The following is a 25,970-nucleotide window of genomic DNA, read 5'->3' on the forward strand; positions in this document are numbered from 1 at the left end:
TGCTTCTGACTCCCTGGTGTCCGGTGAGGGCAGCGGGAGGAGGCCGGCATTCATGAAGTTAAATGGGCTGGCGTGCATGCGCCGCTCGATGGCCCTGCCTCAGCTCTTCGTCCCACCCCTTTTAAGACGTGGGACAAGTGCTGTGGCACGGCCATTGGGCGGCGCGGTGCGTGCATGCCGGCCCCTTTAACTTCTGCAGAAGAAGAAGACCGGCCCACTGGGAAATTTCCCGGTATCCGGGTGGGCCAGTCCGGCCCTGTCTGCCAGGTAGGGCAAATAAAAATTTAGCCCTCCCCTATCCTCCCCAGTGGTATGGACATGTTAGATTTCCTAAAAGATTTTCTATTTTTATTGTTTTATAAATCCCCGGAGGAATTCTATCTTTCTGCGCCAGCACAGGTGCTTACCTAATGAGAGTAGGGTCCTGGGGAGACCCTAGGTACACCCAACTCGGAGTTACTGGGTCCTTGGGAGGTACCCTTTGATTACCTTAAACCCCTCCAGCCAGTAGCGTACCTAGCGGGGGGCGGTCCGCCCCGGGTGCCGCTCGTCAGGGGGGTGCCACGGGCTAGGGTGACCACATGTCCCGGATCCCCGGCAACCCCCTCACTTATTTATTTATTTATTTTACACGGAGGAGAGAGAGGGAAGCCTAGCAACCGCACGGCGCCCCTCAGTCTCCTTCGCGAGGCTTCTAACTCCGTCGCGGTGCCGGCATGTCATGCTGAGCGCCGAAATATGACGTCATATTTCGGCGCTCAGCAGTGAAGCAGCGCAGCAGCAGAACAGGAAGCAGCGGCAGAGCAGGAAGACGGAGGCGTCATACTCCCACTGAAGGACTTCTGGATGGTAAGTCCAAAACCTTTAACTACAAAGGGGGAGAGGGTAGATAGTGGGGAGGGAGGGGGGAGAGGGGGGTAGATAGTGGGAAGGGAGGGGGTAGATAGTGAGGAGGGAGGGGGTAGATAGTGAGTGGGGTAGATAGTGAGAAGAGAGGGGGTAGATAGTGAGAAGGGAGGGAGAGGGGGTAGATAGAGAGAAGGGGTAGAAAAAGGGGAAAGGTAGACAGTGAGAATGAGTGAGAGAATGAATGAATGTGTGGATGAATTGTCTGAATGAGGGAGATAATTAATGAGTTTGTGAGAATGCATTAATGAATGTGTAAATTTGTGTGAATGAGAGAGAATAAATGATTGTGTGAATTAATTATGTGAATGAAAGTGTGAATTGGTGAGTGACTGTAAAGTGTTTGTGTGTATGATAGATGTATAATTGATTTGTGGAAAGGCAAAGATGGTTTAAGCAGGATGTTTGAGCCTTGGGGATCAAGATGACACAGACAGGGTGTTTATGGGACAAAGATGGCACAGGCCGGGCTGTTTGGGGACAAAGATGGTAAATCCTACGTGTGTAATCTGGGTGCTGGTCAGGTTCTATTTGGGCAGTGTGGATGCCAGAGCTGGCTTTGGGTTGTGCAACCTATCATCTATGCTTGTAGTTGTATCTCTTGCTATGTTTCCATACATTATTATTGTATACCTGCAAATATATGTATTGTGATATATATAATGTGGCATTCATGTAGGATTGGTGGTGGAAGGGAGGTATGTTTCTCCTAGATTCGTTTTCTATGTGAAGTAACACCAGAGTCTTCCACCTGCTAGGTGATTAATTTAGGTGAATGAGAGGGTGGATATAAAAGGCAAGCCAGGAGGGCAGGTAGCTCTCTGGCTGAGGACACAGAAAGCCTGTGTGTGGGAGAGACATGTGAGTAAAGGTTGCTGGACATATTATGTTAAGTTGGCAGAGAAATGCTCTCCAGCTGGTGGTAAGGGACATCCCTTGTATAGTAAGTGCCGGACAGGCAAGTTATTTCTTTTGTTGCTGTGTTGTTATATTTCTTTTGTCTTTGCAACCTTTCTAATAAACCTGACCCTGTGTCAGATTGCACGAACGTACTGCTGTTTGCCTGGTTTGAATGAAGATGGGCACTTGTCCCTTGACCTCAGCGAGGGGCGATCCCAGACCTATCTCACAATATATATATATGATTGCTAACAGCAATCACACTCCTATCAGCTAGTACATGCTGGAATCTGGGTATGCCTGGGCATAATAGGAGTGTGATTGCTGTTAACAATCATATATATATATATATATATATATAATATATTAATATTGTTATTGAATTTTTTGTCCTATTTTGCTGTGTTACTTACTTTAAATAAAAGTGTGAGATTTTTTTTTTATGGTGGGGGGTCATATTTGGTTTCGGACAGGTAAATGCTGGATTTTCGGTTTCAGTCCAGAATTTTCGTTTCGGTACATCCCTAAGCCAGACAATAAAGTGGTAGGCCTAAACCACATCAATGTTTGGGTTAGTATATAGTGATATGAGTTATGCTGCACTATTATCAGTATCTGGCTCAATGTATAGTGATAGGAATAATGCTGTACCACCGTCAATGTCTGCCTCAGTATATAGTGTTAGGTGTTATGCTGTATCCCCGTCAATGTTGGCCTCAGTATATAGTGATAGGTGTTATGCTGTACCCTCATCAATGTCTGCCTCAGTATATAGTGATAGGTGAAATGCTGTACCACCGTCAATGTCTGCCTCAGTATATAGTGGTAGATGTTATGCTGTACCACCGTCAATATCTGCCTCAGTATATAATGATAACAGTAATTAATGCTGTACCACCTTCAATGTCTGCGCCAGTATATAGCGATAGAAGCTATGCAGTTTTAAAGTGTTTGTTGGGGGGGTGCCACATACAGGATCCGCCCCAGGTGCCAAATACTCTAGGTACGCCCCTGCCTCCAGCAACTTCTGTTGGCTTAGTTCTGCTTGGAATTTTGGTCCTCAAGTTGCTCACATGTCCAAATGAGCGCTATGCAAACACTTCTGGTCACCATTTTTGTTGAGGGCAAGAACTGAATTTGTCTTAAACCGCGCATTTACTGCCCTGAAACCGTTTAGAAGCCTCTATGCTCAGCCTATCAACCATTTGTCCGGAGGAAGAGAAGTCCCTAGTGCTGAAGTCACTTCCTGGTACCAGGTATTCAAGGCTTACTTAGGGCAGTTAGCTGGTGAATTTTGCCTCTCTGGTTTTCTGATTACTTATAGTGCCTGTTTTGCCTGGGTTACATTTTCCTGTCTTGGGACAAGATGACAGATAAGGGTGCTGAGTCCCCTGCTGAGAAGAAACAGAACCCTAGAAATGCTATAACTAAAGGCAAGCATCAAGCCTGCTCAGTCTGTAAAAAGATTTTAAGGGATCCATCTCAGAAAATATGCTCCTCCTGTACTAAAGCCAAACAGGACTCTGTGGCAGAGTTTACTTCGTGATTGAAAGAAGAGCTGCAAGCTACCTTTCAGTATTTTCATTACATGAAAACCTTCTCCTATTACAAACCAGCCTGATCCATTGACCTTTCCGTCCCACAAGATTCCTGCCTTTGAACCCGGTTCATCGTCAGAAGCGGATTCTACGTCAATTCAGATCGAATCATCTGAAGAGGAAGGTGAAATTAAAGAGTAATCATTCTTTTTTCCCGTGGAAGAAGTAGGACGCCTCATCTCAGCAGTTAAGACTGCCCTGGAAATGGAAGAAGAAACCACCGCTAGGAAGTCGGACAAGCTCATAAGGCTATTTGCAATTCCTGTCCATAATACATTGGCTGCTATTATCTCTGATCAGTGGCATCATCCAAAAAAACACCTTAATACATCTAACAGGATCAAGAGGCTCTTTCCATTCAGCACTAAAGACTTGGGAGGTTCAGAGAGTGGATGCTACAGTGGCTAAGACTACGCATATACGTATTTGCTTGACCCCCATAATTTGAATATTAATTTAGGAAAAAAAGAAAAAGCCTGAATATAAGACTATCCTATAGGAAAATTTTTTTACTAGTAAATATTAATTCACATGTACTATTTTTCATATTTAATAAAAACTATGATTGAGAAAATTGTTTTGTATTTATTTCCTTTTATTTGCCAACCTCTCCCATTTATCACGGAGCTGGATAGTCCGACCAACTACCTCCGCTGACTTGTGCTCCCTTAGCCTGGGACAACACACTCTTTCCCAGTCACTAGCTGAGACTCAGTGTATGGTATAACCAAAACGAAGACTACTTTATTTCTCACACAGAGCTTGATATATCCAGCAAATCACACATTAACAAAAAACAAGATATTGGGCTACAAACCACCCCCTTAATCTGCCTCCCAGAGACAACAGGGTCAGTAAAGGGATTAACAATACAATGGGTTCCCCACCTCTACTATCTATTACTGGCCAAAATCAGTTCAAAGGTTTGGCCGGGGTAAATGTCTGTAGTGGTGGAACTGAGGGGAAGGGGGCAACATAGTAGTGCACCATGGGGTGGGTGGGTGTAGTACTCACATTAAACAAAAACAATGGCCCCCAGGCTTGCCACTCTTCCTCCTTGATATGCCTTTTAACCCCTATATGCCACTCTGCCTACAGGAATGACTTATATCCCCCATATGCCGGCCCCCCCCCACTTACCAATGCTTCCCCAGACTCGTCCCCCATACTTCAGACTCCCTGGTGTCTGGTGGGGGCAGCCGTTGGACATCTGCGCGATGCGCGTAGGCCTCTGCTGCCTGTTAGTTCCGCTGGGGCTTCTATGACTGAGGAAGGTCATGTCATACCGGTGCTCAGTCACAGAAGCCCCGGCAGAGGTGCCGGCATCACCCAGAGATTTACAGGCTGCCAACGCTGCAAGGGATCCTCCTCTCTGGCAGCCGGAGAATGTTTGCGCAATGCGCACAGATAACCTCCGCTGCTGCCGGACTTACGCCAGGGCTTCTATGATGGTGCACCGAAAGGTCATGTCATGCACTCTGTCATATAAGCCCCAAGAGGAAGTGCCGGCAGCAGCGAAGGTTACCAGAGACGAGGATCCAGGTACCCTGCAGAGCTGCGGGGGATCTAGATCTTAGTCTTACAGTCAGACCTCTATTTGAGGTCTGATTATAAGACGGCCTTGGATATAAGACAAGGGATATTTTTCAGAGCATTTCAGAACAAAAAAACTTGTTTTATAATCAAGCAAATACGGTATATTTAAAAATGTATACACCACATTGTTAAATTTATCATTACAATTTGGTATCTACCATTTGGGTCTGTCAACTCATATGTTAGCTCCAGTTTTAACTTACTCAAAAATATTAATGCAACCTCTCTCTCTTCTTTTCACCCAAAAAACATGCAGAATATATTTAAGTATTTAGCAAATATCCAAATTTGTGAAGGCTGTTCTTTCCAATGAGTCTTCTGTATTAACATTACATCTATTTTACTTCCTATTATTAATTTATAGAGGCATCCTCTTTTTTGGGGGGTGAACATTTTGGGGGCCTTTAACATTTTGAGTAGCTATTCTAAGAGAAACAGAGATACCAAATTACTCCCCTATTGCATCGCCACCTTAACTTCAACACCAGCCCCCAGTACCAAAACAACTGCATACATACTATTATTATTTATTGTTTTATACAGCGCCATCAAATTCCGTAGCGCTGTACAGTGGGTAGACACTGTCTGAGCACGGCCCTCCTCACTTGTTGTTTCTGTAAGTAAAATTGTAAGGTTCTATACTACTTGTTATGTCCATAACAAGTAGTATAGAACCTTACAATTTTACTTACAGAAACAACAGGTGAGGAGGGCCCTGCTCATATTTACAATCAAGAGGGAGTTAGGGTGTATTACACAGTATTGCAGGAGAGGGACTAGGAAAGGTGAGCTAAAGGAAAATGGGAGGCCGTTAATGCGCAATGTTGTAAGAATCCTAAAAGAAGTGGGTCTTGAGAGATTTAGAGACAGACTGAATGTTGGGGTTGAACGAGAGTCCAGAGTCAAGGGTGACACCAGGACAGCGAGCATGAGGAGACAGGGAGATGAAAGCACCGTTAACATTAAGGGAAACTGATGAGGGAATCTTAGCATTGGAGGGAGGGAATATGAGAAGTTCTGGAGAGATTGAGTTTCAGGAAATGTGCAGACATTCAGGTAGAGACAGACGCGAGGCAGTTAGTGACACAATCTAAGACAGAAGGAGAGAGATCAGGAGAGGATAAATAGATTGGGTGTCATCAGCATACAGGTGGTATTGAAAGCCAAAGGATGAGATTAGTTTGGGGTCCTAGAACTGAGCCTTGGGGGAGCTCGACTGAGAGGGGGAGGGGATGTTTTACTGGAGACAGAGACACTGAAGGCACGATCAGGTATGAAGTGAACCAGAAGTGAACCAGGACAAAATAATATTTTATTATATCTTTTCATGTGACTGAAGAAATGACCGTCTGCTACAATGTAAAGGAGTGAGTGTACAGCCTGTTTAACAGTGTAAATTTGGTTTTCCCATCAAAATAACTCAACACACACCCATTAATGTCTAAACCTTGGCAACAAAAGTGAGTACACCCCTAAGTGGAAATGTCCAAATTGGGCCCAAAGTGTCAATATTTTGTGTGGCCACCATTATTTTCCAGCACTACCTTAACCCTCTTGGGCATGGAGTTCACCAGAGCTTCACAGGTTGCCACTGGAGTCCTCTTCCACTCCTACATTGCCACATCACGGAGCTGGTGGATATAAGGGACCTTGCGCTCCCCCAGATGCTCAATAGGGTTTAGGTCTGGAGACATGCTTGGCCAGTCCATCACCTTTACCCTCAGCTTCTTTAGCAAGGCAGTGGTCGTCTTGGAGGTGTGTTTGGGGTCGTTATAATGTTGGAATGCTGCCCTGTGGCCCAGTCTCCGAAGGGAGGGGATCATGCTCTGCTTCAGTATGTCACGGTACATGTTGGCATTCATGGTTCCCTCAATGAACTGATGCTCCCCAATGCCGGCAGAACTCATGCAGACCCAGACCATGACATTCCCACCACCAGGCTTGACTGTAGGCAAGACACACTTGTCTTTGTGCAACTCACCTGGTTGCCGCCACACAAGCTTGACACCATCTGAACCAAATAAGTTTATCTTGGTCTCAACGGACCACAGTACATGGTTCCAGTAATCCATGTCCTTAGTCTGCTTGTCTTCAGCAAACTTTTTGCAGGCTTTCTTGTGCATCATCTCTAGAAAAGGCTTCCTTCTGGGACAACAGCCATGCAGACCAATTTCATGCAGTGTGCGGCGTGTGGTCTGAGCACTGACAGGCTGACCCCCCACCCCTTCAACCTCTTCAGCAATGCTGGCAGTACTCTATATGTGTATTTCCCAAAGACAATCTCTGGATATGACGCTGAGCACATGCACTCAAATTCTTTGGTTGACCATGGCGAGGCCTGTGCTGAGTGGAACCTGTCCTGTGAAACCGCTGTATGGTCTTGCTGCAGCTAAGTTTCAGGGTCTTGCCAATCTTCTGATAGCCTAGGCCATCTTTATGTAGAGCAACAATTCTCAGATCCTCAGAGAGTTCTTTGCCATGAGGTGCCATGTTGAACTTCCAGTGACCAGTATGAGAGAGTGTAAGAGCGATAACACCAAATTTAACACACCTGCTCCCCATTCACACCTGAGACCTTGTAACACTAACAAGTCACTTGACACCATGGAGGGGAAGTGGCTAATTGGGCCCAATTTGATTATCTACAAAAAGTCTCTGTGAGAAAGAACCATATCGTTTGGGATTGGGAACACCACTGGCAGTCTTGCTGCTAAACTGCTCGTGGAAGATGCTGCTGGGGCAAAAGGCACTTATTTGTACTCACTGGGCTAGTAGTAGTACTGGTTGTGCTACCCTGTAACTTCGATGTTGGTATACTTGTGCTTTCGGCTTTCCGTAAAAAAACATAGAGTTGGTGGGCCTAGCAGCACTACTACTGCCTTCTATTGGTGCCTTTCCTTTCCTGGATGATGTAGATCATTCAAGCAATGATTTTCCAAATCACAACCGACCTACTTGTCCGACTAGACTGACGCAAAGGCTGCATCATAGAAGAACTGCTGGTGGTGGTGGTAGATGGAGCCTGTCCCTCCCTCCTTTTCTTAGTCCCAAAAGGAGGAGCCATTTCAAATTTGAAATGTTGAATGTTGAAATGTTGTGCTGTGTTTAACAGTAGGGGGCTGGGGGGAAATACCGTATTGGCTCGGATATAGGCCGCCCCCGTATATAGGCCGCACCCTAAAAGTTTGGTGCTTTTTTAAAGAAAATTTTTTTTTCTGTAAAAAAGCACCAAAAAAACATCCTGCCACTCTGTCCTCCCTCCCCGAGATATGCTGCCACTGTCCTCCCTCCCCGAGATATGCTGCCACTGTCCTCCCTCCCTCCCCGAGATCCGCTGCCACTGCCCTCCCTCCCCGAGATCCGCTGCCACTGTCCTCCCTCCCCGAGATCCGCTGCCACTGTCCTCCCTCCCCGAGATATGCTGCCACTGTCCTCCTCTGCCCCCCCCCCTCGACTTACCGGAGCAGACTCCCGGGTGTCTTGCGGGGCCGGCGAGGGCCATCTACGCAATACGCGTATGCAACTTCCGGTACCGGTACCGGAAGTTGCATACGCGTATTGCGGAGATGTCTCCCACCGGCCCCGCAAGACACCCGGGAGTCTGCTCCGGTAAGTCGGGGGTGGGCAGAGGTAAAACGCTTAGACAACCTCCCGTGCCGGCACCCCCCCCGTGGGAAGTGCTGGCAGGGGAGGCTGTCTGAGCGTATCGGGGAGTAGGATACGGGTCCCCTGCACCGCTGCGGGGGATCTGTATCCTAACCCCGCTGCCTGCCCGGCGCCCGGGACTGCATGTCCCGGGCGTCGGGCGCTAGACCCCGAATATAGGCCGCACCCCCACTTTAAAAACTTAAAGTGAGGGAAAAAAGTGCGGCCTATATTCGAGCCAATACGGTAGTTTATTAATGAAATTTAGAAAAATATGAATAAAAAAAAACTAAGAAAGAAAGAAAAGGAAAAAGTTTCCCTTCAGTGCTACAGATGAAAAACTATGCACAACTGCACTGTGCTGTTGTGTGCAGTCTGCCAAAGTGTTTACCTAAAGCCACTAAATGGTGTTATTAACGCAAGTTTAACTATTATAATACACTAACTCATACCTCCCAACATTTCAAAATGTGAAAGAGGGACGCTATATTTTTTTTTTTAAATCGCTATTGCGGAACTCACCAACACCAATCTTTACAATGTTGCGCCACTTAAAACACGCTTCATTTTTGTCAGCACAGTCGTGCATATTAAAAATAACCAACACATTGATTTCAACCAAACCAATTTATTAAAAAAATTTAATTAATCTAATACAACAGCAAAGGCAGATCAGCCTTAACACTGGTACTAATCCATGCTACTTACGCTGAAAATATTTCTCTGCAACATGCATTATCATATAATATGAGGTATCAGGTAATATCAGGTAATATCACACAGTAACATGCATTATCTATATCAGAGCCCTAGCCAGGTAATATCGCACAGTAACATGCATTATCATTTATCAGAGGCCCAGCCAGGTAATATCACACAGTAACATGCATTATCATATATCAGAAATTAAAAATAATTATTAGGGATTTCTTATGTTAAATAATTAATAATCAACTTCTAGTTTAAGCTTAAGGGTAGTAGTGGTAGAATTAACTTCTACCTGACCGAATGGCTCAACCACACCAAGCTAATATAATACAGCTAATTTAGCTAGCTAAAATGAATTATAGCAGTGAGGCACTGTGTGCAGCAAACTGTCAGCTCAACAGCACTACACAGTAGACAGTTTCACAAAAGCATTGAAAAAAAATCCTACTTCAGTAAGAATACACTGTGAGAAATGGCAGGCTGAGGCTATTACCAGTCTCACCAGGGTCGGACTGGGAAAGAAAAGCAGCCCTGGAAACATTTGGAGACCAGCCCCATATAGTTTATCTGGCGGTCGAGCTCTTATACCCACACGCACCCTATACATACCCGAGTCACACTATTTGCCATACAAATAGCTATAAAACATTATTTTTTATCACATTATTTGTATTAAAATGCCAGAAAGCAAACGTGTTAAAAGGCCCTAAAAGTGTTAAAAGACATAATGGAATCAAAACATTTGGTACTGCAAACAATTTTAGATTTTATTCAGTGGAACAAAACAGTGATCACATTATTCTCCACGATATTCTTTTAAGAAACTTTTGGCTATTAATACCACCACAAGTGTTATAGAACTGCATCATCCAATGAATACCTCATCCTAGATACATTATTATTATTATTATTTTTTTAAATGCACACAGTTCATGGTGCAAAGTGGTCTGCCAGTATGTTTATGTAAAAGGTCCTCTCTTGCTCTTACTCATTTCTGGGCCTAGAAAGTTTTGTCCTCTGAAGTGACTACAAATTCAGGAGGGTGTTTTATCTCTGGATAAGTAAAAAAATTAATTTGTTCAATTTATTCCTACACAAAGTACAGTGCACACACCGACACCCAGACGTACACACCAGGACAGCCTCTGCCACACTGAAGCGTAAAAAAAAAGATTATAATCTACACTGCTTTGTCATTAACTCCCCCTATTGTATTTTTGCCTTGTGTATTGATGCCCCAGCCATGTTCCCCTTTAATATTGATTGTTGTCTTCCCCTCACAACCCCTTTGTGAATTTATTCCCCTACACCCTTGTGTATTGCCCCCCTAGCATTGATTTACGTGATGCCCCAGCCAACCCCCTCCCTTGATGCCCCTAACACTTTTGTATTGGTTAATGTGATGCCGAAAAACACTATTGTTGATGCCCCCACTGCCATGTGTATTGCCCCAGCCACACACCTCCTGATTATATTGATTTTGCGATGGCCACAGCCAAGCCACCCCCTCCTTATGTATTATTTAATTTTAAAATTTAATGAAGGCAATCCCCTCCCTTGAATATGGGTCTGCTTTCCTTTAACCCCCTAACTATATTTTGGTAATACCGGTACCTACATTTTCGTGTTTTTGGTTTTTTTGTCCTGCTCTCCTCGACGATGTGACAATCCTTCCCCTGTCACAAGGAACACTTCTGTGAGCCCGCCCCCTTAAGTGTCAGCGCACAGCGACGCCCAATGGCGGCGGTGGAGGGGGACTGACAGCCGCGCAATGGCCGCTTTGAGTCTTGCTCGCAGCTGCTCAGTGGGTGTCTTACATTGCAGCTACACTGTGTTGAACATTCAGAGCCGGACTGAATTTACCACACTTACGGTCGCTTTGAATGTTGGCTGGTATCCCGGTGGTCCAGTCCGGCCCTGAATCTCACACATAATAATTTCTCCTCTCTATCTGTAAAGCTGTGATGCAGCACAGCAGTGTTAGAAAAGCAGTTACAGCGAAAATGAATAGATCTCATGCAAGCTCTGCTCAGCATAATATCACAAGAGTGAGCTGATTGGACAAACGAAGATCAGCTCACTCAATCAATGTTTCTCCTCTCCTTTGAAAAATTGGCAGGCGCGCCACGAAAAGGAAGACGAACAAGAAAGAAATGAAGAATCTTCATTTTGTGCGTCTTCCTGTACATTTAGCTGCCCCCATGTTCATTTGTTTGGTATTTGGTTTCAACAACGAAAACGGACTATTCGTGTTTGTTTTCACAAGTCTAGTAGCAACACTGCTGTAGAATGAACAAAGAAAGGAAACTCTGAGTAAGTAGAACCTGTTTCTCAACTATTAACTTTAACATGTAGCTTGTGTAAACATAACTGATCACAAATTAATAGTCATACATTGTGAAGCCTGAAAAAATTGTAATTAGCTTACATATACAGTTTAGGTACTTACCTCTGCAACCTGGATGGCATTGGCATACCCATAGATGTTTCCAGTAACATCTCATATATAGGATTCCTCACCAGATAAACCAAATCCAGAACCATCAAACACATGTCACGTAAGTGCTCCAAAGAAAGAGAGCAGCCACTGTGTCCTGTGAATTGGAAGAGATTATCAACTGGTCTTTCTGCATTAGCGTGCAATTTGTATGTATTTCAGTTTAGAGAGTTAACAAAAAAATTTAATGTATTGGGAGGGCTATTCTTTGCTGCTAATCAGACTACAGGAAAATAATATATCAGTAAGTCAAATTCTCCCTTCATGTATGTCCAATGCAGCAGCCACTGATAGAAGTTGTTAAGCAATATTGTTAATGGGTGGACTCCTATTAAGTTGCCTGAAGCGCCTTTCTTCCAAATGCTGCTTTTGCAGTTGCTTAGATGTCTAGGTGATAATGATGTATACAAGTATGAATACTACCCCATGCTGTCTTAGATATATTTTCTATGGAAGCTGAAACCTTCTCTGCCCATGATGTTGCTGTGGCTCTAGTAGAACAGGCTTTAAGAATATTTGGGGAGTTTTTTCTGCCATTTTGTAGTATGTAGTATGGTATGTGTAATACGTGTTGCCACTTATGTCCTTTATCATGTCCTACAAATGAAATAAATAAATATTCAGTCTTTCTAAACTCCTTTATTCTTTGTATATACGTAATCAAACATCTTCTTGCATACAGACTATGCAATGTTTTCTTGAAGCAGAGTAGAAGGATGTTGATAAGAATCATGTAATATAACTTCTTTGTTGATGTTATAACTTGAAAGAACTTTAAGACCATTTGTCATGGTTCTAAGAGTCTTCATGAAACACTATGTACAGTTTCTGGTATTATAAAGTTTGTAGTTTACTTTCTCTTTTGGCTGAAATGATTGTGACCAGAAAGCTTGTTTTGAATGATAATGATTTAGAACAAGGTTGAGATTCCATCACCATCACTTTAATTAAACACTGTATTAGAGAAACCATTTTAATTGCAACACAGTGATAGACACACACTCCACCAAGAGACAGGTCCAGAGTCAGAACTATAGCTCCAAAATAACTAAATGAACTCGCACCTCCGTTACTGAGAGGCAGGGATATAAAGCCTGTTGATTAGGTCAGGTGTGTTAATGACATATGATTCAGGTGAGGGAGGCAGGGTTATAAAGCCTGTTGGTTAGGTTAGGTGTGGTAATGACATAGGCTTCAGGTGAGGGAGGCATGAATATGGCATAATCAACACAGCTGAACGTAAATACACAAAACACGGATTCTAAACATAACCAGACAAGACATACATAGTACAGGATGCCACAAAGGACACGGAACAAGGCAAGGAACACAGGAGATGGAGCGAGGAGCTGAGATCCTCAGACGCTTCTCCTTTAAGCAAGGATAGGAAATCTCAACCGGGACATGGGGAGAGGAGAGCGGAACCAAGATCCTCAGATGTTAAAGGGAAAGAGGGCAAAGGTACATAAAATACAGACACACAAGTAAACAAAACAGCAAGCTGTGGAGAAGAGTTCAACTCTAGGCAGACCTCTTAAAGGGGAGGCACGCCTGGCAGTTTGCATGGCTGGGGCCGAATCCTGACATGTTGTTTTGATAAAACCTAGATTTTTTTATCGGAGAGGCAAAAGTCTTTGAACAGTGTTTCTACTACTGTTGGATTAATGCCTTGTTTTAACAAGATCTTATGTTTCAACCACCAAGTCCTGTGACTCAAATTATCTGGCCTGACAGGTAGGTTGTGTAACTGACCTTGGTCCATATGTATTGCCATTAACCCCTTAATGACAAGACTGTTACTTGTTACTTTTAGTACACTTTGGGACAAAGTCTGTTGTTACATTTTTGCAGTGTTGCTGTTTAGCTGTAATTTAGTGCACACAGGCAGGACCTTCTTTAGATACCATTATTTTTATCATATCATCTAATTTACTATAAAAAAATATATAAAATATGGTGATTTTTTTTAAATGACTTTTTCTCACTTTTTTCTTACTATGTACTCATCTTCAAAAACGAATGAAAGAAACTTGCTAAATAGATTATACTATTTGTCCTGAGTTTAGAAATACCCAATGTTTGGGGTTTTTTTTTTTGCTTTTTTCTGCACGTTATAGGGCAATAATTACAAGCGTTTTGCTATTTCAAATCCATTTCTTTTCTAAATCTGGTAGTTCTGCCTCCATGTGCTATTTGGGACATCTTTAAAGAAGGCCAAAGCAATTTCCCCCGTCAAACCATTTATTTTTATATATACTCTGCCTCCAGAAATGCCTTATACCCCCTATATTCCACTCTGCCAACAGAAATGCCTTATACCCCTATATGCCACTCTGGCATATAGTGGCATATAGGGGGTTAAAAGGCATTTCTGGAGGCAGAGTGGGATAAAGGGGGTTAAAAGGCATATCATGGGGCACTCTGCCTCCAGAAAAGCCTTATGCCCCTATATAACCCCCCCCGACTTACCACTGCTTCTGACTCCCTGGTGTCTGGTGGGGGCAGCGGGTGGAGGCCGTTCATGAAATTAAAAGGGCCGGTGTGCACACACCCCGCCGCCCAATGGCTATGCATCAGCTCTTCACCCCACCCCTTTTAAGACTGGAGGAGGCGGCTGTCAATCCCACTTTCAGCCGCTCAGCAGCTGTTTTGAATGTCGGTCTGCCGGCCGTCCGGCCCTGGCGGCCCACCGGGAAATTTCCTTGTATCCCGGTGGGCCAGTCCGGCCCTGTTTATGACCTTGAGTGACCCCATCTGACCTCCATTGTGTCGTTTGCGGTGCCTACAGCCTATATTAACACGGGCCATTTATTATTCAAGTATCCTGGGTCAGTTTAAGACTGTGTTATTGCTCCTGCTATACTTTGGATTTAACCTGTTCTGACACAGCCTTGTTATGACCAAGCTCTTAGTCTCCTTGTTTCTGTGTTCTTCTGGTACTGACCCAGCTCGACCAGCGCATGGATTAGTTTTGAAGTAGATAAAGTGCAGCGGTCAATAATTTATAACAAATATATCATAAAAGTGAATAAATAAAAAGCTGTGCAGTATTCAAAAAATGAATAAATCTATTGTTTCAATGTAACACCAATGTGAATAAAGTGTAATTGAAAAGTAAAAAACATATACTTAAATTCAAATTGTGGATGATGTCTTCTATGAGACAAATGAATTGAACAACCCAGTTTGTTCAAACTGAAAAACGTTTGTTGGGGTAAATCAGATATTATTGTAATTTTCAAATAACGCAGGGAGGGGTACAGAAAGGAAAAAAGGGAAAGGGGGGGCAGGTAATATTAAAATAGGCGATGTTCAGTGCGCCAACGCGCTACAAAGGAAGAGCAATAATAAAGTGCAATGACAATATCACACTGAATAACACATACAGTACCAAGGATCTACATTCTGGAAATACGGTTTGTGTTGGTTATTGTTCGCACATGACAGGGTAAATCAGAGTTGCGGTATTCGTGGACAATTGAGACGGGTACATGAAAAATCTAAGCGTACAGCGAGAATAGACAGTCGTTACAATAGTACCCAGCAAAGCCCAAAGTCAAGGGCCCAGATGCTGCAGAAAGGCGCAGGGCAAACCAGAAGGAAGAGGCGGACGAGGGAAAAAGGTAGCAAGGGGCAGGAAGGGGGACAAGGGAGGGAAGGGACAGGGTAGGAATGGGGATAAGGGAGAGGAAATGGAGAGGGGCGGGGAGAGAGAGAGGAAAGAGAGAGAAAAAATAAAAAGGAGAGGATAGAGAGTAAAGGGTGAACATAAAGACAACAACACAAATACAGAGAAAGACGGAGGAACAAAGAGGTGGGAGGGGGACAACAGAAACACACATAACCCAGATCACTCCAGCAAGGAACGAATAACAGGGTCGCTCACAAAAGACAGCCAATAGAACCACGTGGCCTGATACCGCTCCATGCTCCCAGAAGCCATGTGATTCAGTTCATCCAGGACACGTATCTGCTCCACCCTGAGCACCCACTCGGCAAACGTGGGGGGAGTAGGACAACCCCAGTGCAAAGGGATTAAGGCCTTAGCAGCCACCAGTAGATGGCAGAGTACCGATTTCCGAAAGTGCTTAATGGATTGGGGCACATGGAAAAGGAGGAAACACTCTGGGGTAAGAGGGGGGACCAAGTCCGTGAAGCGGTGTAGCGTAGAATGGATAGCAGTCCAGAAAGGGACAATACTCGGACACTCCCACCAGATGTGGAGAAGGGAACCCGGAGTGGTGTCACACCGCCAACAAAGGTTAGGGACATCTGGGCGGTAGGTAGAGAGTAGCGCAGGAGGACGGTACCAGTGGGCCAACAACTCATACGACATTTCTTGATCTCTGGCACTCCTGGAACAGCGGTGGTTGAGAACACAGATCTTCTTCCACTGAGGCTGCGTGAAAGTGAGTCGCAGCTCAGACTCCCAACGACCCATAAACGCCGGGGACTGAAAAACGTTTGTTAACCCCTTAACTACAAGGCCTGTACATTTGCGGGCTTGCAGTGCAACGTGATAACGACGAAGCCCGTACATGTACGGGCTGCCGTTAAACAGCTGCATCGCCACAAGTGAGGCTGACCGTGGATCCGAGGAGGAAAGCCCTCCCCACAAGAAAAATGGGCGCCCGGCTAAAACAGCTTAGGAAGCAATCGGAATCGCTTCCTAAGCATAAACTGTGTTGCTGACATGCCTCGATATCAACCCCCCTACCCCAGGTACTGCATTCAACCATGCAAGGTCAATGGACCCCAACTCACTAATCAGTGTAATTAGTAAAAAAAAAAAAAAAAAATTAAACAATTTAAAAAAAAAATAATAAAAAAAAATAATTAATAAATCATTAAAAAAATATGGTAGCATGTAAAAATTCCACCACTGTCACCAAAAAAAAAAAAAGTTTTTTATGAGCAAGTCCTACAGTTCTTTATCTTCACAAGAATTCCCGCATGGAAAGAGTTAAAATATTGGCATTAAAAATGCCAATAGGGTGTATAGTTTTACAAAATGTATGATTTGATGGGATAAATTGAATTGGACGGGTTCAAAGATGTCCCAAATCCCATGGGGGTAGTAGGACCAGATGTCTAAATGGTAAAAAAATACACACCTCACAAACGTGGCCTTTTACCTCCCAAATAACCCAACAAACCCATACATTTGGGGCATCACTGTGCTCAGGAGATGTTGTGGAACACATATTGGGGTGTTGTTTGGCAGTAACATATACCAGGAGCTGTAAATTCATACCTGGAGTACAACGTGTGTGAAAAAAATACGTTTTTTTACTATCATAAAGTTTGACAAAGGCTGATGGTAGAACTAGAGCATGGAAATGGTTAAAATATTAGCATTTGACATACCTTGGGGTGTCTAGTTTTTAAAAATATATGGTTTGATGGGGTAAATTGCATTGGCCGGCTTCAAAGATACCCCAAATAGTACATGGGGCAGAATGACCAGCTTTGGGGAAATAATGGTTTTGAAATAGCAAAACGCTACTGGTACTTATTGCCCCATAACGTGCAGAAAAAAGCAAAAAACATAAAACCATTGGGTATTTCTAAACTCAGGATAAATAATACAATCTATTTAGCAGGTTTTTTCATTAGTTTTTGCAGATGAGTAAGAGCGTTTTGTTTAAAAAGTAAGAAAAAGTAATTTTTTAACAAAAAATCACCATATTTTATCATTTTTTTATACTAAATTAGATAAGAAAGCCCTGCTTGTCTTGAAAAAAAACAATATATAATATGTGTGGGAGCACGAAATGAGAAAGAAGAAAATCACAGCTAAACAGCAACACTGAAAAATGTTAAAAGAACCATTGTCCCACAATATACTACGAGTAAGAAACAGTATTGTCATTAAGGGGTTAAAGTAGCAGAAAGCTACTCTAATACAACCTCTAATAAAAGGGTTCAGTTCGGTTTTGTAACAGCTTCTTCATGAGCATCAGCTCAGGACATACAGGAATCGAATGGAAGAGATGTTTTAAAAGCAAGAATAACAATTTATTAAAAAATAGAAAACAATATGCTCACATAGATAATCAGCATTCAAAGCTCCGTCTGTGTAGTCCGTGCTACTTCCAGGTGGGCATGACACCTTGCCCGCACTGATCCTTCACATAACCTGCCTCCTGCAGTAGTTGCAACCTCCGCACCACCTGAACTGGTGCTCCAACAGATGTTGAGACTTTCTCCTCCTCCCCAGTATGGGGGCGATCCATCTGGCTGCAGGGCTCAAAGCACTTTGAAATGTCTCCTCACTTGTTTCCTTCCGATAGAGCTCAAGTTGGATATATTGTCTCCCTTTTCACGGATAGAGCACTGGCCTGGGCCTCTCAATTTTGGGAATGGAATATGCCCTTAGTGAACAATTATACTGACTTTGTCACTACCGTCATAAGGTCAGGCCTCAGTTTCTTCCAGCCTCTTTTTCATTACACCAGGGCTCTCGTAGTCTGACCTGATTATGCTATTGAATTTCGGACTCTTGCTACTGAGGTCACATGGAATAATTAAGCATTGGTGACTTATCTTACCAACAGCTTGTCAGAGTGCCTAAAAGATGAATTGACAGCCCAAGATCTTTTCTCTTGTAGGAACTCATAGCTTTTGTCAGTTGCATTGGCTTACACGTACGTGAATGCTAGACACAGCAACATCGCCACGTTTGTTTCCCCACTTCACCCCTCTTCATTGCCTCCAGAAGAACCGATTGAGATTGGTGCAACTAGAGGAGGAAAAATGATTTTGCCACAGAGAAGGGCTTTGTTTATACCGTGGCAATAGAGGACATTTTGGATATTTATATTATCAACAATCATGTGACCAGGAAGTGGGAGGGTTCTTGCCTTTAAAAGCAGTGTAATGGAAGTGCTAGGAATGATAGAAACTGGGATTAATATTTACCTCCTAAAGAAGCTGGCTAATCCCAGGGAAACGCGTAGAGGAATTGTTCGTTGGCTGCTATTCTGTATTTTTTGCACATAGGATTGTGCAACACATATTGTAATTGTAATTCACTATATATGTACAGTGATATTGTGCCATTGGATGATGTTTTTTATTATCTTTTGTAGAATCAAGGAACTGTTTTTGATGAACTGTGATCCAGATTTTTTTGTGAGTGGATAAAGAAACATTCCATTGCTTGCTGTAAAAGGTTAAATAAACTGCACTATTATTGCTTATTTTGTTTTTTTTTTTTGTTCCTTTACATGTATTTGCTGCTTTTCCTGCTTTTGAAAGTGACACTTAAAAGTTGGCATGCTGACCTTCAAAGCCTTAAACAATCAAGGGCCACAGTACCCGAAAGAGCTCCTCAAACCCTATATACCATTTCACTCTCTTCATTCAGCCAATGGATTCCTCCTGTCAGTGCCAAAAATAAAGACAAAGTCAGGTTCCAGGGCATTTAGCCACACTACCCCCATACTCTGGAACTCTTTACTGCTCTCAATCAGATATGCACCATCATGATAAACCTTTAAAAAAAAAATCCCCAAAAATGAAAGACCCACCTCTTTTTTCAGGCATTCAGTGAGCTGATCTGACCCTCAGGAACCCTTAATTTATGTTTAGTAATATCTGTTTATACATTTGTAAAGTGCTTTGAGTCTCCCAGGTAGAAAAATAAATTGCAAAAAACATTAGGTATTTCTAAACAAAGGACAAATATCAGAATCTATTAAACATGTTTTTTTCTTTAACTTTTGTAGATGAGTAAAAACTTTTAAATAAATGTAACTTTTTTCAATTTTCCACCATATTTTATTATTTCTTTTAATAATACATTATATGATACTGTACATTTTCTAGGACTCTCTTACTCATTGTCAGACTCTTTTCTAATGCAAGTGATGCAATGTTTTTATTTATTTATCAGTCATGGGTTGTTGACAAGCCATATGTATCAGGTGTTGTTACCACCTCCTCCTCCGTTGGGCTGCCGGCAGGGACGCCGAGACGCAGCCTGCGCAGCCGGCTCCCTGCTCGTGCCGTCGCGGTGAGCAGCCGCCGAGTCCGTTCGCCTGCGAGACGCGCGTCCCCGGCGAGTACGCGGGATAATTCCGGGGCGCGCGAGGCTCATCTCATGAATATTCATGTCGTTCTTAAAGCGACATTTATTCTTTTTTCTCCTCCCCCTAATTAGGAGGGTAGGAGGATCCTTATTGTTGGAGGGATATTTAAACCCTCATTTGGCACTACACCATTGCCTGTGTTAGTGCCTTTTTGCCTTTCACTAGCGTTGTTCCTGATTTAGCTTTCTGGTTTTGACTCCTGCTTATTCCTGACCTCCGTTGTATCGCTGCCTGCCCTGACCTTTGCTTGTGACCCCGACTACTCTTTTGCCTGACCCCTCGGAAACCGTTGTTATTATTTATTTATTTTTGTTCCTGAGTTCCACCTTTTCATTATTTTTGGTGATATACTACCTGTCTCCTGTGCCTGGTGGCAGTACGTCCTCTCTCCTCCAGAGGGCGCTGATTCTGCAGCGCGGATCCAGAACCTGTACCCCGGTCGTGACAGGTGTTTTGTTTTTGATGTGCGCTTTCCTTTTTCCAGACATCTCCTTGGTTATGAGTTTAAACATTCTTTTCAAATATATGTAAATATAGTCCTTGCATTTATTGCAATTTTATATCATAATATTAAAATGCTAAAACATACATTACTAAAACAAGTATTGTGGCAAAGGAATACGCTTGCCACTCTCCGGAAGTTCAAGTGTGCTATCTTCACTGATGCAAGCATCACTGATGGTGTCACATGCGTGATGTTACAAGTTCCACACACGCACACACCAGTTCATTGGAGACTGATGTTCCAGGAAGCTACAGATTACAGTAGTTACAATCTAACCTGGATAGCACTCATGAACCTCAAGGAAGCCATTTACCTCTAGCAGGGAATGATACTTGAGCTCCAGACACCACTTTTCTATGGTAGGACAGAAAAACATTAAAGGAGAAGAAACCTCTTTTATAGAGGAAGAAGGGAAAGGAAATGGAAAAATGTAACCCATCAGTGGCCGCTGCATTGGATGCATAGGTAAGTGTAATTATTTAGGCTTTGTAAAAAGGAAGGCATGATTGACAACCAACTGTATGCCAATGAAGTGAAATGGTGTTATGATGCAGAGATCCAATGGGCAAAGCCTCTCTATACAAGACCTTAAAGTGGTCTCAAACATTAATGGAGATTCTTCTCTGCAGAGCACATGGCAAATCAGTTAGGACATTTGGTCACCTTCCACTCCCTCCCCCAGTGCAATGTCCTTTCCCTTTTCTATCACCTTGGTCTCTAAGGGTCACTGGAGAAGATAGGTTACCAGGGGAGTGTCCAGTAGAAGGAGGACTTATTGTGTTTATAAAGTCCTGCCAACTCTCTCTCTCTCTCCCTCTCTCTCTCTCTCTCTGAGTCTGCGTGGAGATGATCACAAGGGAGTGGTAATTGTATCACGTGTTTACAGGCTTATCCTGCTGTTTCTTTGTTATTTCCATTCAATCAATTAATAGATAGTTTGGTAACAGCATATACTAATTTATAGTAATTTGTATATGTATTGTTAATTTGTTTAGCCTCTCTTAATAAATATTGTTAATTGCAGAAAACAAGGAGTGTGGACTCTGACTTTACACTCAATAGTTAGTGGTTATTGAGAGCATAACAGTGTATATATATATATTCATACAGTAAATGTTATTCAATAATTACAGTAAGATTCATAAAATACAGACACTTTTATATTTATAACATTTGGCGAGCCAGGTAATTATTTTTTTACCACTTTTTGCTCACTTGCAAGGGGGGACAATCCAGTTTTCTCCAGATACAAGTGAGCGAAAAAGGACAAAATAACCGAACCGATTTTGTTTTATTTGCTGGAAGCGTTTTCTGCAATACGTCTCGGGCCAAGATGTGAGAGATCCTAAGAGGCAACCAGAGTGAGACGCAATTAGTAAGCCGGACATCATTTCTGGAGGATCGCGTTTAATCCAGACCGAGGATTCAAGGTGGGGTGCACACCATGTGATTGCCTGCAGTCTGAAGACACAAGTCGTGTGAGTAAATTATAATTTATTTTTTGATATATAAGAATGGAAATTGTAGGACAGTATGCGGAAGCTAGCACTTTTGACCCATTAATGATGGAAAATGAAAATGAATTTAAACAAATGCATAGCTTGTGGTTGCAATGTGAGAAAGAGAATTGCAGAGTAGACAATAAGAAGTGGTGCCTGAATAAAGATAGACTGAAAATCCAGAACTGTATGAAGTTGCTGAAGTTATTGAAGAATCAGTTGAACCGTATACTTGTGGGGCATACTCCTGTGGCCTCCATAATAAACAACACAAGTAAATATAGTGATTGTCCAATTTGTGGATTAAATGGAGATTATGTAAGCACATTAGAGGACAATTACGAAGCAAGAGGAGAGTTGATATCATCCCTTAGGACATGTTTGGCCACGCAAACCCCAGTTGCTGTATGCAGCCAGGGGGAAACATGTGCAGAAGATGAAGAGGCACAAAGTATTGTAGAGAATGAGAACCCAGGAACAAACATAGGAAACCGTATACTGGATGAGCTAGATAATGGTGGTATCCCTGTATTAACCCCTCTTGTAACAAAGCCAGCAATACCACATTTTATGGACCCTTTATCTGTTTCACCTAGTGTTAAAAGCAGGACATCTGCCACCCTGCAAACTGCTAAAATTCTACAGCAGCAGGATAGAGATAAGGTGATGAAACAGCTGATGAAGTTAAAGCCCCTGTTTCCCCCATATGACTGTAAAACAGATGTCCTTTCAAACATGTCCAATTTCGAATCAGCAGTTAAACAATATATGCTCTCTCCTAAAGAGGCATGTATGATGCTTAAAATGTGGGTCCCAAGCAGCATTGCATGTAGATTGAATCCACCTATAAATGGCCCTATTGATCGAGACCAAGATTGGTTTAAAGATGATAAATGGGGTACAGACTTAGAGCTGTCTCCAAATTTGTAACAGGAGACAGAGATTTAGATTCACTTGCTGAGATGAAGGTGAATTTAAAAGATGATCATGGGTTTTTGCTTCCAAATTTGAGCAAGTCTATCGGCTAACCCACCGCATTCCACCAGATCAAACCCCTCCTGATCTACTGCAATACCTAGTAAAAAAATTCACTTACTTAGACCCTGGAGTGCAAATGATGGCCGAGGAAAAAGATACTTTGGAAGGGGTATTGACCATTATAGGGAAGGCCAGGCAGAATTTAATGAGGAAAGGAGTCATAGGACAGCGTAAGGTTGCGATTGTAACTACCAATGAAGGGAAGCAATCTCTACCTGAGATTCCCTTCAGAGGTATTTGTTATTATTGCAATAAACATGGTTACAGACAGAAAGAACGTAGGAAGGCCAAGAGAGACCAAAGGGTGACTGAGGGATGGCATGTTAGTCCATCCCCCTCTGGGTCTGCCAAAGTGATCAAAGAGTATCTGTAAAGATGAACAGAAATAACATTCCTGAAAAGGTGCATCATTCTAACCCTCTGCCTAGGACCAATCTGTATGGTCCGGCGCGGGAGGCTCTGAGAATGATGGCAGTACAGGGAGCGGTTACTAATGAGCACAAACCGAAACTGGGGGACGAGGCTCCTCTGATTTCATTTTCAGATAGACTAGCACTGGACGATATGGTTCCTATATGTAAAACATTTAGGGACCATTCTGGACGTCCATACGTGCATGGTATTATGGCAGGACATCACACTAAGATTCTGATTGATACAGGAGCTTCAGTGACATTACCCGATCTACCATTAAGTCCTCCTTCTGGGGCGAAAAAGACATTTCTTGTAGGACTTGGTGGTTCCCAGTCTCAGGCATTTCTTATTCCACAAGTGACCTTGACTTTAAGTGCTCAGTGGAGTAAGGAAATACCAATCTGGCAAAGTAAGAACACTGAAGATACTATACTGGGTGCAGATGTAATGAGAACAGAAGGAATGCTTGTCGACCTTTGCAATAATGTTTTGTGGAGAGATACAAGAGGGAGAAAGCCTGTTATCTTAGATGATACTGCTTTAAGTCCCGTGGCATCTATTGCCTCTGTTCCTTCAGAAAGAGTGTGGCCCATTACTGAAGACAACTATGATCTGCAGAAATTGGTTATGGATTTCCCTGAAGTTTGGGCTCAGCATAAAAATGATTGTGGCATTCTAAAAGGCAGCAGTATTAATATTGTGGGACCTGATGCTCCTCCACAGAGACAATACAGGCAGGGGCGTAACTAGAAACCTCAGGGCCCCGGTGCGAGAATCTGTTAAGGGCCCCCCCAACCCCCAACCCATCTATCTCTTTCTCACGATCTACCCTCTCCCTCCCTACCCCCCCTTCTCACGATCTACCCTCTCCCTCCCTACCCCCCCTTCTCACGATCTACCCACTCCCTCCCTACCCCCCTTCTCACGATCTACCCACTCCCTCCCTACCCCCCTTCTCACGATCTACCCACTTTGTAGGTCACTTACCGTCGCCGCTGCCACCGTCACCGCTGCTGCCGCAGCCTGCCTCAGCGCTGCCCAGAGTGTTGTGTTGGGAGCGTGAGGCGTTTGTCTCGGGTGCCGGCGCTCAGCGTGAAGCGCCGGCACCCGAGACAAACACCTCACGCTCCCAACACTGCACTCTGGGCAGCGCTGAGGCAGGCGGCGGCAGCAGCGACGGCGGCAGCAGCGACGGCGGCAGCAGCGGCGGGGAGCGGAGGCATCCTGGATTTCTGTCAGTCAGGGGGGCCCAAGAGTTGCCGAGCGGTCGTTTTCAGCAACCGCTCGGCACCCCTTGGGCCCCCCTGACTGGCAGAACTCCAGGGCCCGGTCGCGGTCGCGACCCCTGCGACCCCGGTAGTTCCGCCACTGAATACAGGTTTCCAACAGAAGCCATTGAATCTGTAGCAGAAATTATTGATCAATTGGAAAAGCAGGGTATCATTAGGAAATGCTCTTCTTCCAACAACTCCCCCTTGTGGCCGGTGCGTAAAGCTAATGGCACATGGAGATTGACTGCAGATTTCCATATGATAAACAAATTTACCCAACCAGTAACAAATTTGGTTGCTTCCATACCTGAAGTTACATCTAAGTTAAGTGCTACCTGTGAGTGGTATTCAGTGCTAGATATCAGTAATGGTTTCTGGAGTATTAAGCTAGCCCCGCAATGTCAATACAAATTTGCTTTCACCTTTAGGAATACTCAGTATTCATTTACAACGCTTCCTCAAGGTTTTCATAGCTCTCCAACATATTTCCACCAAGCCCTAGCTAAGGTATTAGAAGCATTTTCTTCTCCATCTAGTATAATACAATATGTAGATGATATCTTACTTCAAACAGAGACAGTAGAAGAACATATGGATTTGTTGAGGGAACTGTTTGGCTTGATTGCAAATGCTGGCCTCAAACTAAACACTTCAAAGGTACAGTTGCTCAGACAACAAGTGACATTTTTGGGAGTGACCAGGGAATTACAGGAGGCACCAGATGTCCAACTAAAGAAAGAGTAATAGCAATGTTACAAGTCCCCAGACCTTGTAACAAGCAATCTTTAAGGAAGTTTTTGGGACTTGCAAATTTTTTAAGGGAATTCATTGAAGGATTTGCTGAAAAAGCAAAGCCTCTCTGTGATCTCCTGAAAGGGGACGATTCAGTACAAATCCCTTGGGGTACAGAACAGGAAGAAGCATTTAGGGTTCTGAAGCAAGATCTGGCATCAGCTCCAGCCCTAAGTACAGTGGATGGAGAGGCCCCCTTTGCCCTCCAGACATGTACCGCAGACACCTCTATATCATCTGTGTTACTGCAGGAGAAAGCTGGAAAGTGGAGGCCTGTTGGCTATTTTTCCAGACTTCTGTCTCCAGTAGAAAAAGGGTATGATGCATGTGTAAAGGCTCTGTTGGGTGTACATTGGTCAGTGGAAGCTACTGAACACATAGTTGGGTTCAAGCAGTTGTTCCTGCAGACCCCTCACACACCTTTAAAGTTGTTATTTGAAAAATCTCTTAGTGGGGTATCAACACAGCGGCTTACAAGGTGGTTGACAGACCTGCAGCATCGTAATAT

At 43.5% G+C, this 25,970-nt stretch overlaps 1 protein-coding gene across 1 annotated transcript in view; it reads right to left on the reverse strand.

The window, feature by feature from the left end:
- The window catches only part of CNTD1 (cyclin N-terminal domain containing 1), a 130,231-nt gene that overhangs the window by 15,676 nt on the left and 88,585 nt on the right, over positions 1-25,970 (reverse strand). The window contains exon 5 of the mRNA XM_053453805.1: positions 11,803-11,947. Coding sequence (XP_053309780.1) covers positions 11,803-11,947 — 145 coding nt within the window. The remainder of the gene's footprint in view (positions 1-11,802; positions 11,948-25,970) is intronic.

Source organism: Spea bombifrons, chromosome 13, assembly GCF_027358695.1.
Source record: "Spea bombifrons isolate aSpeBom1 chromosome 13, aSpeBom1.2.pri, whole genome shotgun sequence".
Taxonomy (NCBI): Eukaryota; Metazoa; Chordata; class Amphibia; order Anura; family Pelobatidae; genus Spea; species Spea bombifrons.